This window comes from Tupaia chinensis, unplaced genomic scaffold (assembly GCF_000334495.1).
Source record: "Tupaia chinensis unplaced genomic scaffold, TupChi_1.0 Scaffold000221_1, whole genome shotgun sequence".
Lineage (NCBI taxonomy): Eukaryota > Metazoa > Chordata > Mammalia > Scandentia > Tupaiidae > Tupaia > Tupaia belangeri.
Genome location: NW_006159696.1, coordinates 765,618 through 781,656, shown reverse-complemented (window position 1 = coordinate 781,656; position 16,039 = coordinate 765,618). Strand labels below are relative to the sequence as shown.

Sequence of the window (16,039 nt, the reverse complement as noted above, 5' to 3'; positions counted from 1 at the left end):
TTTCTGGCGAGTGCACGCGCCCTATAGCAAAAACCTCTCAAAAAAAAAAAAAAGTTGTTTTTTGTTTGATTGGCAGTGTTCTTTAAATAATTGGATCCGGATGCTCATAGGGACTGTAAGGCTCCCGTCTGCCACAGCTCTCACTGCTGCTTCATACTCTGTGTCACCTTCCAGCTCCTATAGATCTGCCCTTGCTATTCTTTGAAGAGGACCATCAAATAAGAGCCATTACAGCTCAGAGGGTCTGCTTAGGGAATTGAGAGTCTCCTCCTTATCTGCAGGCTTTGCGCCCCCGTGTCTAGCTAGCCAAGGCCTAGAAGCAGTATCTCACCAGGTTTGTACCTGTCTCTCTGCTCTTGCGTATGTGGAAGACAGTCATCAAATTGAATCGAAGAGTGTGTTTCCCATCAGAACAGGATTGAGGACTAGAAATACAGGTGGATGCACACAAAAATGTTGACTAAATTAAAAATCTGCATTAGAATGAATGTTTTAGTTTGGCTTTGAAGACAGACAGGTAGCTTTTTAGAAAGCTGGTGCTGACAGCAAAGCATTATGTTAGCTGCAGAGATGATGATAGGCAGGTAGTTAAACATGAGCGAGCGGCCCTGAGAAGACAGCAGGAGGACGCCTACCTTACCCATCAGTTTATCGGGAGTTACAGGGGGCCATCCACCTTGCCCATCAATTTATCAGGAGTTACAACCAGACCCTCTGCAAAGACTACTTCCTCCCACCCAGCTCCTGCTTCTGGGAAGGTTGTCATCCTCTCTCCTGCCATCCCAGATACACACACAGAAATTCACCACCGGGATGGGATGCCAGGTCAACATCGTAGTTCCCACTGGGGCAATAAACTAGCAGGGTAGTTCATCAAAATATGGATGCTCATAGCTTCTAAGTCCATACCGAGCATGTATGATTAGGTCATTGAATTCTCTACCTGAGAGAGAATTGCACAAGTGTAGGAAAAATTCTGAGCAATCAAATAAGCCAGATACTATGACAGACCTTCCCCTGCTAAATGTTCATTACTGACTCCCATGATAAATGTAAACCCTAACCTCATGCCCAGGGCAGCTGACCTTCTCTGGCAGCTTCCCGCCCACATGCCTTTCAGGAATGAAGGTATATTCCTTTTCTATTAAAAAATCTTCACTCCCCCTACTAAAACTTTTTTCACACTGTACAAGTGTTTGTGGGTTTTCTTTCCGTGTCTCGGGACAGGTCTCTGATCTTAGAGCTCTAGACTAAAGAACTAAGGATTTTACACAACACAGCTCAACTCTCTCCCGTCTAATGACAGGAGGACAGCCTTCTTACCACAGTGTTAAAGCCACCAGGAGGGATGCAGGACAAAGGTTTGAGTGCTGGGAGAAGACTCCAAAGCTGACGTCTGTAGCCCCCAAGATATATTGGGAACTGTGGTCCAGGTGGAGTTTGCTTCTCCAGAAGCTCACGGGTTGTGGTTATGGCAGCTCCAGACCTTACGCTGCTCATGTTCCCACCTCCCCTGCACAAGCCCAGGATGGAGCTGGGCGTGACACACATCCGAGCAGAGGTACTGACTGCTTCATTGCGATTTTCTAGCAATGCGATGCATGCAACTGGGAAAACTTCCCCAAGCATGGTGAATCTTACCTTCCAAGTTTTCTGATATCACAAACGGAATAGCAGTTTTGCCTCACATCCTTTTCCAAAGAGGTAGCCAAAGTTAATGCCTCCATTTCTTGGTGAAGTTTGCATAAGTGAGGTTGGGACTCCAGAGGACGAGTCAAGAAACTGGCCCAAGGGCTCTCTCTGTCTCGGCTCCACTGTCCCTCTCTTATGGCCTTTTGGAAAGACTCTGGCCTGAGGCTCAGGCCTTGCCCTATGTCTGGAGACATGCTGTCCCTCCAGGTGTCCTCTTGATCCAGGCTGGGGCTCTGCTCCAAGTCAGTGCATGGCGCCCTGGTGAATTCCTTGTCCGCTGAGAGGACAGGAGTCTATTAAAAGAAATGCTAATGTTACTGGTTCCATGATACACACTGAGAAAATCTAAAAATCGCTTCTTTGAAAAAGAAAAGGCTGTTTTTCATGTGATTGTAGATCTGAGCAGTTAAGAGATGGGCTTGGGATTTCAGCCTCCCCACGTCTCCCGCTGGGCGCTGGGCAGCATGCCTAACCTTGCCTCTAAGCAGCTTTGGGGCACGTGGGAGCTCTCAACACATGCGAGCATTATTTTTATTTTTAATTAAAAATATTTGCAAAATCTAGCTAAACATTAAAATAGCCAGATCTGAAAACAGACTCTTTCTCTCATTTTCCAATAAGAACTTTTTTCCGGAGTCCTTTGCACTTGCCACCACAGGGTGGCCGGCCCTCCCGAGATGCTCCTTCCCAGGCCGTGACCTCATCTCTCCAAACATGACTTGATTCCCCTCAGCAGCTGACACCCCAGCCTCTAGCTTCTGATTTTGATGACCTGCTAGGGCTCGCTGCCTGTGCTCAACCTTCCTTAGGAAAACAGTCCGGGGTTCAGCAAAAGCCGCGTTGTCTACAATCCCGCCCCCTGGGTGACCTGACCTGGCTGCACCCCTTGTCTGTGCGCTACTCAGCTGTTGGAGCCAGGCTTACCCTCCGCCTGGCTCCCTCACTGCATGAGCTGCATGGCCGTCGTGTGTGTCCGTTTCATTTCTATATGTTCTTGCCTTTTCCGGGAAAGTGCCTCTTAGTCCTTCTATCCCACATCCCCAACATGATAGAGCGCCGGGTGGCTCTCGCCTCTGCCCTCAACTCCAGAGGTAAGGAGAACCTTCACCTCTGTCACTCAGCGTCATGGTCTCCTCATCTGTCCTGGTGCACGTCCCCCTCAATGAGAGGGACATAAATCCTAAATACTTACTGCTCAACCGACACGCTGTGCACATCAGAAAGGGTGAAGTGAAAACTAAAAGTGGGGGCCCAGCAGATGTTGTAATGGTTACATTGCACATAATTGAGCATGGTTCGAGTCCCAGCCCCAGCAGCTTAAACTCACACCAGGCGTGTGTACGTGCCTGCTCAAAATCCCAAGAGGAGAATGGAGGAGAAGGGATTATGGCATGACCACCTCCCCAGGAGGGGGTGATTTCTCACTGTTTCTCTGTCTCTCTCTGCCTCTCCAGCGAATACACACACCCTATAGCAAAAATCTCTCTCTGGAAAAAGCTCAAAATGAGAAATGGATGAGATTTAAAAGATAGAATGAAAGTGTGGCCATCATGCTTTCACACTCCCTGGGGAAGGTTCCAGAATCTCAGTCTTGCTCCTTCCTCTCCCTCCCATCGTCCCAGACTTGCTCCCAGCCATCTTTCCCCCCTCCAGGAGCCCAGCTGTGTGCTGCTGCCCTTTCATCGCCTCCGCTCCTTTCCCACACCCTCGTCCTCTCTTGCCCTTCTGGGCTGCCTGTGAGCTATGGTTCTGCCCTTTACAAACAAGAGGACCCTGCCGTCCCATCCTCTTGCCCCTTTCTCCCTCAGTCGTAGGTCTCGGGCAGGCAGTGTGTCTTCATGTCAGTTCCCAGTGAAGCCGCCTACTTCTGAACCTCCGACTAGATCACTTCCAACGTGTGAGGACAGATGTCAAGCAGGCACTCGAGACTTCCGGGGCATCTGCCTGCCTCCTTCGTAAGTGCAGTTTCCTACCTCCGACTCTAAATTACTTCTCATCCTCTCTCTCCTCACCTCCCACAGTGCCTCCCGCTCTGCCCCTACCTTCGCAGTGAGAATGGACACGTTCGGATCAGAATCCTGCTCCTCCCACCGTAATCCCAGTGAGCAGCCTGCGTCCTTGCCCCCACCACCCCCACCTACCAGCCACCCACTTCTCTGCGCCTCTTCGCGGCAGAACGCCTGGATCAGTCTCTTCTCACTATCCCCACGTTCCCCCCTTCTCTCTTGCACCTAGCCCAACCAGTCTTCCGTCCTCACCACTCAACGGAACAGGCTCTAAGCAGGGGGTCTTCAGCCACCTCTATCTTTCTAAAACCAAAGGGCGATGAGATGACCTCACTCGAGGACCTCTGGGTACATTCAACAAAACAGACCGCTCTGTCTTCTCGAGAGCTTCCTTTCCCATCTTCTTGCGTGGAATTTATGCAAGCTCTGCCTAGCCTGGTTTTCCAGCCACTCCCAGACCCTTCTCCTGGCCTGAGACGCAGCCTCGCGTCTCAGGACCAGGCCTCAGGGGTGGAGTGCCCATGCTGACATCGCAGCCCGCATCTTGACTTTTCCTGCACTCCTTCCCAAGGAGAGTCAGCCATTTCTCAGTCTCACACAACGTCCGTGCACTGACAACTCCCGAACTCACTTTTCCCTGCCCTCACGTCCGTTCTCCATGAACAGCTGCAGGAGCAGCCATCGGTCACGACAACCAGTTGTTTGGCCAAATACCAGCTGAGGTGTTGCTGGGGGTGTTCCTTAGGGATGGTTAACATTTCCACCATGACTGAGTAAAGCAGATGGCCCTCAACCGTGGGGCCAGCCTGGTGCAATCAGCAGACGCCTTCAGAGCAAGGACAGACCTCCCCACCAAGGAGGCGATTCTGCCTCCAGACGGTCTCTGGGCTTGGGCTTCAACACCAGCCCTGCCCTTGGTCTCCAGCCTGCCTTGCTAACTGCAGGCTCGCCAGGCCCCACAGGCAAGTGAGCCAACTCCTTGAAATTAATCTCTTTCTCTCTACACACACACAAACACAGATATAGACACAGAGAGAGAGAGAGAGATGAGAGAGGGAGAGAGATTGTCAATACAGTTTGTTTCTCTGGAGAACCAGACTAACATAAGCATCAAGGTGAAAATTCCAAATTTTCTTGACCGCAGAGCCTCTTTGCGATCCCAGACCCTACACATCTAACTCATGATTCAGGGTTGCGGGTGGACACCGTGTTTCCTGCTTCGCTCCTCAGAAAGGAAACCCTTACCGGAAGTCCCTTGCCTGGTTTGAGCCTATGCTCCTTGCTCCTAGCTCCCGGGTGTCCGATGCCTGGGCTGCCCAGAGGCTGGCCCTGGATGTTTCAGGGCCAAGGTCTAACCGCGTGCATGTTCAGAGGAAGACCTCAATGTTGGGGGAGGCAGAAGCAGGCAAAGACAGGGCCTCCTGGGCTGGTCAGATTTGTTGAACTCGGGCCAGCATGGCAGGGGCCAGGTAGAGGATGAAGATGCTGCGTCTCACCCAGGCCCCACAGGCAAGTGAGCCAACTCCTTGAAATTAATCTCTTTCTCTCTACACACACACAAACACAGATATAGACACAGAGAGAGAGAGAGAGAGATGAGAGAGGGAGAGAGATTGTCAATACAGTTTGTTTCTCTGGAGAACCAGACTAACATAAGCATCAAGGTGAAAATTCCAAATTTTCTTGACCGCAGAGCCTCTTTGCGATCCCAGACCCTACACATCTAACTCATGATTCAGGGTTGCGGGTGGACACCGTGTTTCCTGCTTCGCTCCTCAGAAAGGAAACCCTTACCGGAAGTCCCTTGCCTGGTTTGAGCCTATGCTCCTTGCTCCTAGCTCCCGGGTGTCCGATGCCTGGGCTGCCCAGAGGCTGGCCCTGGATGTTTCAGGGCCAAGGTCTAACCGCGTGCATGTTCAGAGGAAGACCTCAATGTTGGGGGAGGCAGAAGCAGGCAAAGACAGGGCCTCCTGGGCTGGTCAGATTTGTTGAACTCGGGCCAGCATGGCAGGGGCCAGGTAGAGGATGAAGATGCTGCGTCTCACCTGCCAGTCCTGCTCCAAGTCGGGCAGCACACCTGGAGGGGGCCTCCAAAGGAGGAGTGTGACTTCCTGAGGGGCCCCTCGCAGTAAATGGAGCACCTCCTGCAAGAAAGTAAGACCCAAGGTCGGACCTGGGGCTGCCACCGCCAAGGCCACCACCACCCTCCAGCTTGATCTGTGTCTCGGCTCCAGAGAGCTTCAGAGAACACCACAGTGAGCCTGACTTCCCAAATGTGAGGGGCCAAGGCCCCACAGAGGCCACACCCAGACACAGGGCTGGAAACAGCCAGGGTCTGCCCAGGGCCCTTTCAGTATCTGCCAGTGCCTACCCCTTTTCTTGAGAGAGAGAAAGAGAGCGACTCAAACACGTGGCTCCCTCAGTCTTCCTCCCCTCATCTCAGAGCTCACCAATGGCTATGGCCTGGCACTGGTCTTTGAGCTTCCTGCTGTGCTTGGCGCACGCCCTGGGATCCTCTCACCTGTGACACTGCAGTGGCCTCTCTGCTTCCTGCCTCTAGGCCACCCACCTGCCTTCCTCCACGTTCAAGGGCGGTCTTTCCAGTACACAGATACAGCCGAGTCCCTGTGCTGCACCTTCTCTCTGATTCACCGGGCCCACCCCGCACACTTGCCCCGGCTCGCTCTCCCACCTGCCCACCTGTACCCATTCCCTGAGCTCCTGCCAGGCCGCCCTCCCACTGCTTCCACAGTCCCTGTGGCCATCTAGGCGAGGCTTTCTCAGTCTCTCGGCACTACTGACATTTTGGCCGGACGGCTCCATGAGATGCCGTCCGGTGCATTGCAGATGTTTAGCAGCATCTCGGGTCTCTGCCCGCTAGCACCCGTCAGTTGTGACAACCACAGGTGTCTCTGGACTAGGGAAAGTGTCCCCCAAGAGGCAAAATCACTCTGCTTAAGAACAGTTGGCCCAGCTGCTCCTCCACCCCAGGGCTGCCCAGTGCTTGCAGGGATGCAGATGTATTTCCTCCCTGGCTCCCCAGGGCCTCATCTCCTGCCCTCGCCGTTGTTCCCCTGTGTGTCCCCCACCCCCACCATGAGCTCTGTGACCACAGGGCTGTCGCCTCTGTCCCCAGGCTTCTGGCAGAGGCCAGCCCAGTGGCACCCTCAGAACACCTCTGGAAGCAGGTGGGTGGATGAAGGTGTGGCCTTCCTCTCTACATGACTGCTGGGGGGAGATTCCCAACGTGCCCAGTCCCTGCCTGGGCCGCCTCCCCTCATCCACCCGCTCCGTGCTCCTGGAGCGGCCTGTGGGCTGTGTGAGGCCTCCACTGGGCTCAGCCAATAGGAGCAGGGCAGGGGCCAGAGAAGGGAGAGGGAGGTTGGTGTTTCCTGGTTCCTCACCTGAGGGTCCCCGCCTGATGACTGTCCCTCAGCTGACGCCACAGCTCTTGCCAGCAAGTCCTTTCCACCCTAACCTCAGAGCGTGGGGTTGAGTAATTGCTTTGTCCTCTCTCCCTCTGGGTGTGGGGTGGCTAAAGGAACCTCTTCATCACCAGTCCCTCAAGCTTCCCAACTACCTTCCTGAAGTTTATTAAACTCTCCTCAAATGGCTCAGTCTTCCACCAGGACCCAACTGATACGTCCGATATGTCAATGAGATTTGGTGCTGGAAACTGAGGAGCATCTGCGTGTGGCTCTCTGTCTCTGTCTCTGTCTCTGTCTCACATTGCATCCACAGGCCGGACAATCGATATAGCACATATGTCAAGCACTATGAATTTAGCAGAGAAATGGGAAGGCTAGCGGACAGGGACCCAGCCCAGTCCCTTTGGCCCTCACACCACCCAGGGAACGTGAGCTGAAAGCCCGTGCCAGTCTCATCCTCTGCATCACTAATGAGCCCGAGGGAATTCAGGCTGCCTCATGGTCAGATGTTTAAACTGAAAGGCCAGCCCATGGTGCGGCAGTGACGACAGCCGGATCCCACGTGCCTGACTGTTCAGTTCATGTTCCAGACCTGGCAGCTTGAAAAACATGTTGGACACATGTGCGTGTGTGCCCAAACTCCTGAAAGGAGGGAGAAAGGGAGGAGAAAGGATTGTGGAGTGGCCGTTCTCCAAAGGGGGTGGTGCTTTCTTTCTTATTCTCTCTCCCCCTACCCCAGTGAGAACACGTGCCCTCTGGCAAATTAAAGAAAAAAAAAGAAACTGAGATGGGAAAGTAACGTGGGAACGTTCTGCTAATTGCTCTTTTCGCGTGAGCAAGGTCCAGGCTCCAGTGTGACTCCCAGGAGCCCGGAGTATTCCGAATGGTGGGAATGTTGAAAGCAGCACAGCCAGTATCAGCCTACACCCAGAGTTGAGGGCTCGCGGCTCTAGCACCTGGAAGGTGAGGCCTTCTGTGGGCCTTCCGTTCACGGCCAGGATGACGTCTCCAGCTGCAATGGCCCCATTTTCCTCGGCCGGCTGCCCCGGAAAGAGCCTCTTAATCCTAACGAGATCATTCCTGAGGTGGCTGCAGCTTGCCCTCTCCATCTGCACGAAACTGAACCCCAAGCCACCGGCATTCTTTCTCAGCGTGACCTCAAATGTAAGACCTGTGTTGTGGGATACAGATAAAAATAAGTCCTTTAGTAGATGACAGGTGAAACTGCCCAGTCTTCAAATGCAAATTGTCAAGAGACCAGTATTTCTGTTTCACAAAGGAAGTTTTCATTTACTGATGTTTAATGACGGATCCACCAGATATGTTACAGATCAGTGCCGTCCATAAAACACAGCGTGGACTGCAAATACCGACCAGAAGTGCCACCTCAACGTTTTCAAATAGCTACGTTTTGTGAAAGGAGAAAGGCAAAATAAACCTCACTTACTTAACCTTACCCCTCTAAAATTTCTACATGTAATTCGTATTTTAAAATTTATAAACGAGAGAGCTTGCATTCTTCCTACAAGCTAAGTCATCAAACTCCAGCCTGTGTTTCCTTCATTTGGACTGGCCACTTTTCAAAGGTTTCATGTAATTACGGACTACCGGTCACGTTTATACACCAAAATATAATTTATAAGCTTATGCAACGTGCTCTTGGCAGTTAATAAACTCCTGGGGGACCAACAGTGGTCCAGCAGTACAATGCAGTGAACAGGCAGGCTCTCCACAGGGGCTCCCACCTCCCACTCAGAGACACACACGTGCCCATGACCCGGCTGGCTGGACCAGGAGTGGATCGCGGTGCCAAATCCCTGTTGAGAGTGCTAACTCTCTGTCTCTGTCTCTCTCTCTCTCTCTTACTCATGGAAGAAATAAACATTTTAAACAATTATATCACACATCCTTCCTTAGAGCCCTAATCATTTTTAATATACAACACTAGATTTGTGTATTAGACCTCAGAGAGTATTACGGTCAAGTCTGAGGACAATGCTGCAGCTGTGCTTTGTTTGGCCGTGTGGATGACTATAGACAAAACAGTTGCCTTTGGGCACCAAAGAGGGACACAGCCCTGGGCACCTTGGTGGTCTGGCAGCCAGAGTGGCCTCTGAGCCGCCCCTGCTGGGCCTTTGCCAGTGCAGATGCCATCGACAAACAGAGGGACTGAGCACCAGCTGGTGAACTTTGATGGGGCAGTCGGGGGAGGGGTGCTGTGTGGCCGACCCTCTCTCAGCCAGCTGGCCTCCTCAGCTCATTTCCTCGTCAGCCTCTCAAAGGCTGCCATTGGCAGGGCAGGGGAGTAAGCGTGGAGGGCACGGATGGCCGTACACAGGCACGCTCCCCTCCATCCCGCCCCATCGCCCCACCCCAGGGCTACCTTGCTTTCCTCTGCCTTAGGCCTTCTGCAGCAGAACTGAAAATCTCTACGAGGGACTGAACAGAGACAAGCCCCAGAACGCACACAGGAAACGGATGTTCTTCCAGCGAGAGATGAAATCACGGGCAAGTGCAGACACAGGCCGCCCAGAGATGTGCTGTTAGACCCCGTAAACTGGCCCTGGGTTTGCTGTTTGACATGATGCTAAGCCCAAGGTTGGAATCCGAAGCATTCCCTCTGCCCAGTCGTTCCTCAGAGAACTGTGCCAGAACCCCTCAGCTTGCGGAGCCAAACGGGTCTGAAAATGCACGGCCTTCCCCTCCGATTTCATCCAAGAACATTCAGGCACGAACATTAACCTTCCAGCAGCCCATCAGGAGACCGAGCGAGGGTTGGGGACGGAATGGTGCCTGGACACCATGTCAGGACAATGCATTTGTTTTCCAGAAACACGTTTTATGAGCTCGGCTCTTACTGCATCACAAAGCCGGCCCCACCGCGATCGTCACGGCCCGCTTTCTTCAGAAAACCCAGAGGACGCCTTCCTGCCTTCCCCTTTGACTTGACAATTCAAAAGCAGCACGAGATGACAGGACAATGGTAACACTCAATTCTCTCTCCTCTCACCATCTGTCACCGAGACACAGCTCGAGTGCCTGCCAGGCAAGGCCGTTACCAAGGGAACCGCTGCGTGTTCGTCTCCCATCCTGTCATTAGCAGGACACTGCTGTGCCGCCCCTGGGCCTCTTCTCTGTAAGACCAGTCGTGCAGCCTAGAAGGACAGGTGGACAGACGGAACGCACATTTCATACGGCAAGCGGGAGGCAGTCCTTTCCCTCTAAAGTGCATCTTCATTTCCTGCTGTTTCCAATAAGCCGCTTTGTCTAATCTAGCTTATTTGCTGGGATCCAGCTGCTTATTGGACAAGCGCACCTGGAAGTAACACACATGCCTCCTTCCCAGCATGTTCCATGCCAGACTCATCTTCCCCTCGCTCATGCTCCCTTCCCCCGCCTCGTTCTGCTAAAACAGCCCTCCGTCGATCAGGGAACTGTACCGTTAAGCTGCCAGAGGCCACACTTTAGTGGTCCACCTCTGGTCTATCTGGTTTCGCAAAAGCTTATGTGTCCCCACCAGAAACTCCCCCAAGGCTCCCCTTTACTCCCCACAGTGTCGGCACCCAGCTGGCTGGGCCAAGCTCCAGCTAACTTGGTTTGCTGGACCCTGTCTTTCTCCTGCCATCATGGCGGCAATCGATTGGTCTAAGAACACGCAACACCCTCGATTAAAAGTTTCCAGTGTCACCCATCACCTGGAATCCAAACCCGCAGCATGGCACCCCAGCACTAAGCCAGTCCACCTGCCTTTTCTTTCTGGCTTGATTTCCCACTCTCCTGCGCGACTGCCCATCTTGTTATATCTGACGTGCAGCTAGACATCACTGGAAAGCTTCCTAAGAATGCCACGTTTCCATCAGGGGCCATGGCCCCTCTCCATCCTTCTGCTGCAGATGTCCCTCAGCACCAGGCCCATGACCCAGCACCAGGCAGTTCCTACCTGCCATCGCTGCCAGACCAGCCAGGTATCCCCCCAACTATGCTCATTAGTAAGGTCTGAGGAACAGACATGTCAGCTGAGGTCGCCAGTGTAAGTCGATTTCACCATAACCTAGAAGGCTGCTTCAGGAAACGAAGCACAAAGGACCCAGAACTCTGACTCCCAGTTTGTGGAAATGCCCTCGGGACTCCTGCTCTGCAGGCTCCCCGGGTGCAGAGAGAGGGCAGTGCCAGCTCTGCTCAGGACACTGCGGCATCTAACAGCTCCAGCCTCAGACAGCACCAGACATGCTGCGGTAACAGCAAATTACCTGAGGGTCAGTCCAGTGGTGCCGTCAGTCCCCACCGACAGGGTTTGTATCCCTGGGATGGGGGTGGGGGTGTGTGAAAACATGCTCAGTATGCATGCTCCTCTGCCCAAGATCCTAGGGAGCAGGCGGGCTGGGGAGAGGGGGTCCTAGCAAGAGGAGACCCTGCCGAGGGTGCTTCTGTCTCTCTGTCTCTCTGTCTCTCTCTCGCGCTTCGCCTCCCTCTCTCTCGTGCACATGCATGTACTCTTTGTCACGAATGAAATAAATGAACAACTTAAGATATGCTGCCTGAGGGACCAGCAGATGGTGTAATGGGTACATCGCTGGACTCCCACCTGACCAACAGCGGTTTGAGTCCTGGATACAGAGGCTTGAAACTCACACCAGACACGCGTGCGTATGCACCCAAAATCCTGAGAGTTTGGAGGAGAAGGGATTGTGGTGTGAGCATTCTCTCAGGGATGATTTCTCGCTTTTTATCTCTTCAGTGAGTGCACACACCCTAGAACAAAAAATATCTCTAAAAAAGGGAGAAAAAAATGCTGCCCAAAATTAAAAAGTGTGCAAATGGGCCCTGCACGGGAAGAGCACGTAAGGGGATGAGCATCTCTGCCTCGGTGCCCTGATCCCTTCTCGCTGTGGTGAGCAGACCCACAGGGTAGCTGGCCTGGGGCCTGCGGGGAACAAGCACAGGTGACAGGAATGCATGACCTGGGAGCTGGGGAGGGAGTGGCCCAGGTAAAGGGGAGGGTGAGAGGGCCACTGAGCAGGGGACACGCTGGCAAGCAAGGCCGGGCCCAGCAGGCTGCAGCTTGCCCTGCTCCATCGCCTTGGGTCCGCAGTCTGGGTCTGGAATTGAGGCAAGCCACCAGTGACAAACTCCCCCAAGGCTCCCCTTTACTCCCCACAGTGTCGGCACCCAGCTGGCTGGGCCAAGCTCCAGCTAACTTGGTTTGCTGGACCCTGTCTTTCTCCTGCCATCATGGCGGCAATCGATTGGTCTAAGAACACGCAACACCCTCGATTAAAAGTTTCCAGTGTCACCCATCACCTGGAATCCAAACCCGCAGCATGGCACCCCAGCACTAAGCCAGTCCACCTGCCTTTTCTTTCTGGCTTGATTTCCCACTCTCCTGCGCGACTGCCCATCTTGTTATATCTGACGTGCAGCTAGACATCACTGGAAAGCTTCCTAAGAATGCCACGTTTCCATCAGGGGCCATGGCCCCTCTCCATCCTTCTGCTGCAGATGTCCCTCAGCACCAGGCCCATGACCCAGCACCAGGCAGTTCCTACCTGCCATCGCTGCCAGACCAGCCAGGTATCCCCCCAACTATGCTCATTAGTAAGGTCTGAGGAACAGACATGTCAGCTGAGGTCGCCAGTGTAAGTCGATTTCACCATAACCTAGAAGGCTGCTTCAGGAAACGAAGCACAAAGGACCCAGAACTCTGACTCCCAGTTTGTGGAAATGCCCTCGGGACTCCTGCTCTGCAGGCTCCCCGGGTGCAGAGAGAGGGCAGTGCCAGCTCTGCTCAGGACACTGCGGCATCTAACAGCTCCAGCCTCAGACAGCACCAGACATGCTGCGGTAACAGCAAATTACCTGAGGGTCAGTCCAGTGGTGCCGTCAGTCCCCACCGACAGGGTTTGTATCCCTGGGATGGGGGTGGGGGTGTGTGAAAACATGCTCAGTATGCATGCTCCTCTGCCCAAGATCCTAGGGAGCAGGCGGGCTGGGGAGAGGGGGTCCTAGCAAGAGGAGACCCTGCCGAGGGTGCTTCTGTCTCTCTGTCTCTCTGTCTCTCTCTCGCGCTCTCCCTCCCTCTCTCTCGTGCACATGCATGTACTCTTTGTCACGAATGAAATAAATGAACAACTTAAGATATGCTGCCTGAGGGACCAGCAGATGGTGTAATGGGTACATCGCTGGACTCCCACCTGACCAACAGCGGTTTGAGTCCTGGATACAGAGGCTTGAAACTCACACCAGACACGCGTGCGTATGCACCCAAAATCCTGAGAGTTTGGAGGAGAAGGGATTATGGTGTGAGCATTCTCTCAGGGATGATTTCTCGCTTTTTATCTCTTCAGTGAGTGCACACACCCTAGAACAAAAAATATCTCTAAAAAAGGGAGAAAAAAATGCTGCCCAAAATTAAAAAGTGTGCAAATGGGCCCTGCACGGGAAGAGCACGTAAGGGGATGAGCATCTCTGCCTCGGTGCCCTGATCCCTTCTCGCTGTGGTGAGCAGACCCACAGGGTAGCTGGCCTGGGGCCTGCGGGGAACAAGCACAGGTGACAGGAATGCATGACCTGGGAGCTGGGGAGGGAGTGGCCCAGGTAAAGGGGAGGGTGAGAGGGCCACTGAGCAGGGGACACGCTGGCAAGCAAGGCCGGGCCCAGCAGGCTGCAGCTTGCCCTGCTCCATCGCCTTGGGTCCGCAGTCTGGGTCTGGAATTGAGGCAAGCCACAAGTGACAGGTAAGTCAATGCTACTCATGGGAAGGGGGCGTTTCTGCTGGGACACAGCCCTCACTATCTCCTGAGTTTCACACCCTCACAGGGAAGCGGTGGTACAGGGACAGTAAAGAGGGAAACAAAGAGAAAATAATCATTTCGTGTCCTGCCGCCTCCCACTGCAGCTCCTGTGTCCTCCAGGAAAGCTCTGGAAGGAAGCAAGCTCCCCGGCAACAGTGTACTCACCTGCCCGGGGCCCTTGAGGCACTGCACAGCCTGCCTGTGGGTGAGACCTCGCAGACTCACTCCATCCACCTGCAGGAGCCGGTCACCTGGGAACGGGACAGGTGTGAGTCATCTCCCAGGCCCTGGGGCTTCTGCGAGTCCCTGCCCAGTGCCCCGCATGCAGCCTGGTAGTTGGGGGAAGAAGGGCCCAGGCGTCCCTGTGGACTAGCAGGAGTCCCGCCTGGGTTGAGCACCAGCTGCCTCCCTGGGCCCCCTCACTGCCCCTCCCACGGCATGTGACAGATCAACTCCACAAAAGCTCCGTTCAACCTTACCCCTTCTGTGGAACTATTTTGAAAGTAATTTCAAGCCACTCTGGAGTAATACGTATAGCTCCAGGATGTTTATTTTTTAAAATTATTATTATTCAAAGAAGGTCAGGGAGGCATGGTTGATGCTGGTCAGGCTCAGTTCTAACAGTTCCGGAGAACAGTAGAAAACCGTGTTCCCTCAGCACAGAGGCCATGAGGAAGGGCACAGAGAAGGCCTGCGGTGCCCTCCCCACCTCCGAACTAGGGTGCCCAGTGCAGCTCTGTCCTGAAGGGGGACCCTCCTTTCACACATGCAGGCCAGACAGCTCCCAGCTTCTTCTGAGCCTTTGGGGCATCACCACATGCTTCGTGCCTTCACCTCGCACCAAACCGTCGTGTGGGGAGGGCGGGACAGACCATCCCTGCCCAGGTGAGAACAGCACGGCCTGGAGAGGCCCTCGGAGCCAGAGTGGGGCGAGGCCTGGAGGCTGCCCCTCCCAGCCCAGGGCTCTTTCCTCCCCAGAAGGCAGCGTCCCCAGGGGCTCCACCCTCACCTTGTTGGATCTGCCCTTCCTTGGCTGCGGGCCCTCCGGGAACGATGGACTTCACGTAGATCCCTCCGTAGGGCACACTGGTGTTAATGCCGCCCTGAAAAACAGTGAGAAACTCACCGTTCATCCGCTCCTTAGGGGTGGGGCTCCCCAACCACACTAAGGGAGCCCCCACGGACCACCACTCCGCCCCACTCCTTCACCTGTCTGGCGCGGTCCTCTATAGTCACCCCTTCAGGCGACACGGAGCAGTAAGGGGAGGTGGGCCTGAGGAGCATGGCAGACAGGGGTGCCAGGGAGCCGCGCCACCCCTCAGCCCAGGCACATGGCTGTGCTTGGTGACCGCGGTCCTGTCAGACGTGCCCACCGTCTGTCCGCAGGTAGCTGCCAACACAGGTACATGTGAACACAGCCCAGAGGCGTGTCTGTTGCACCTTATGTGTTTGTGAGATGGTTTGTGATTACAACACAATTAAACTGCAGGTATCCTGTAACTTATTACTAACTTGACAGAGATCAAGTGCCACCAGGCGGAGATCAGCCTATCGCTTTTTCCCCGACGGCACTTCAGGCGGGTGGCACACCCACGACAGGCTTGACAGCGGGGACTGTCATTCTCGTCCAGCTTTTTCTTTCTCTCCTCTTTCAAGAGCCGTCTTTACGCCCTTCCTGCCCCCACCTCGGCAGCCCACACAGGCCGCACATGGTCACTGCTCACGACCAGGCTTATGTCCACGCGGCCTTCTGTACACCCACCCAAGTCCACATAATCGCATAGAAAGGTTAAGGAAAAGTGTGACTAAGCTTCAAGCAAACCGCCAGCCGGGTGGCCCGAAGGCCTGGTGGAATCTTGTTCAAGTTAGCCATGACTCGTTTGAAATGAGGCTTCTTAGAACTGATAATGCACAATCTCGAGGTGGCCAGTGCCCAGGAAGGGCCTGCATCGCCTCACGAGGCCCCGCAGACGTGAGTCCGGAGTCCTGCTCACTTAGTGGAGCTCGGCCTTCTCCCCTCAGTAACCAGCTGTGAGCCGTTCCCCACCACAGAGATGCGGAACTTGCGGAGGTGACCTAGCTCTGCCCTGCCAGGCAGATGGTGGCGTCATCATTCAGACCT

At 54.1% G+C, this 16,039-nt stretch overlaps 1 protein-coding gene across 1 annotated transcript in view; it reads right to left on the bottom strand.

Moving 5' to 3' along the window:
• FRMPD2 (FERM and PDZ domain containing 2) overlaps positions 1-16,039 on the bottom strand; it is a 113,884-nt gene that overhangs the window by 6,050 nt on the left and 91,795 nt on the right. Inside the window, exons 23-28 of the mRNA XM_027771518.1 lie at positions 14,927-15,020; positions 14,083-14,168; positions 10,137-10,281; positions 8,083-8,297; positions 5,744-5,842; positions 1,642-1,985 (exon numbers count right to left, since the gene is read on the bottom strand). Coding sequence (XP_027627319.1) covers positions 1,642-1,985; positions 5,744-5,842; positions 8,083-8,297; positions 10,137-10,281; positions 14,083-14,168; positions 14,927-15,020 — 983 coding nt within the window. The remainder of the gene's footprint in view (positions 1-1,641; positions 1,986-5,743; positions 5,843-8,082; positions 8,298-10,136; positions 10,282-14,082; positions 14,169-14,926; positions 15,021-16,039) is intronic.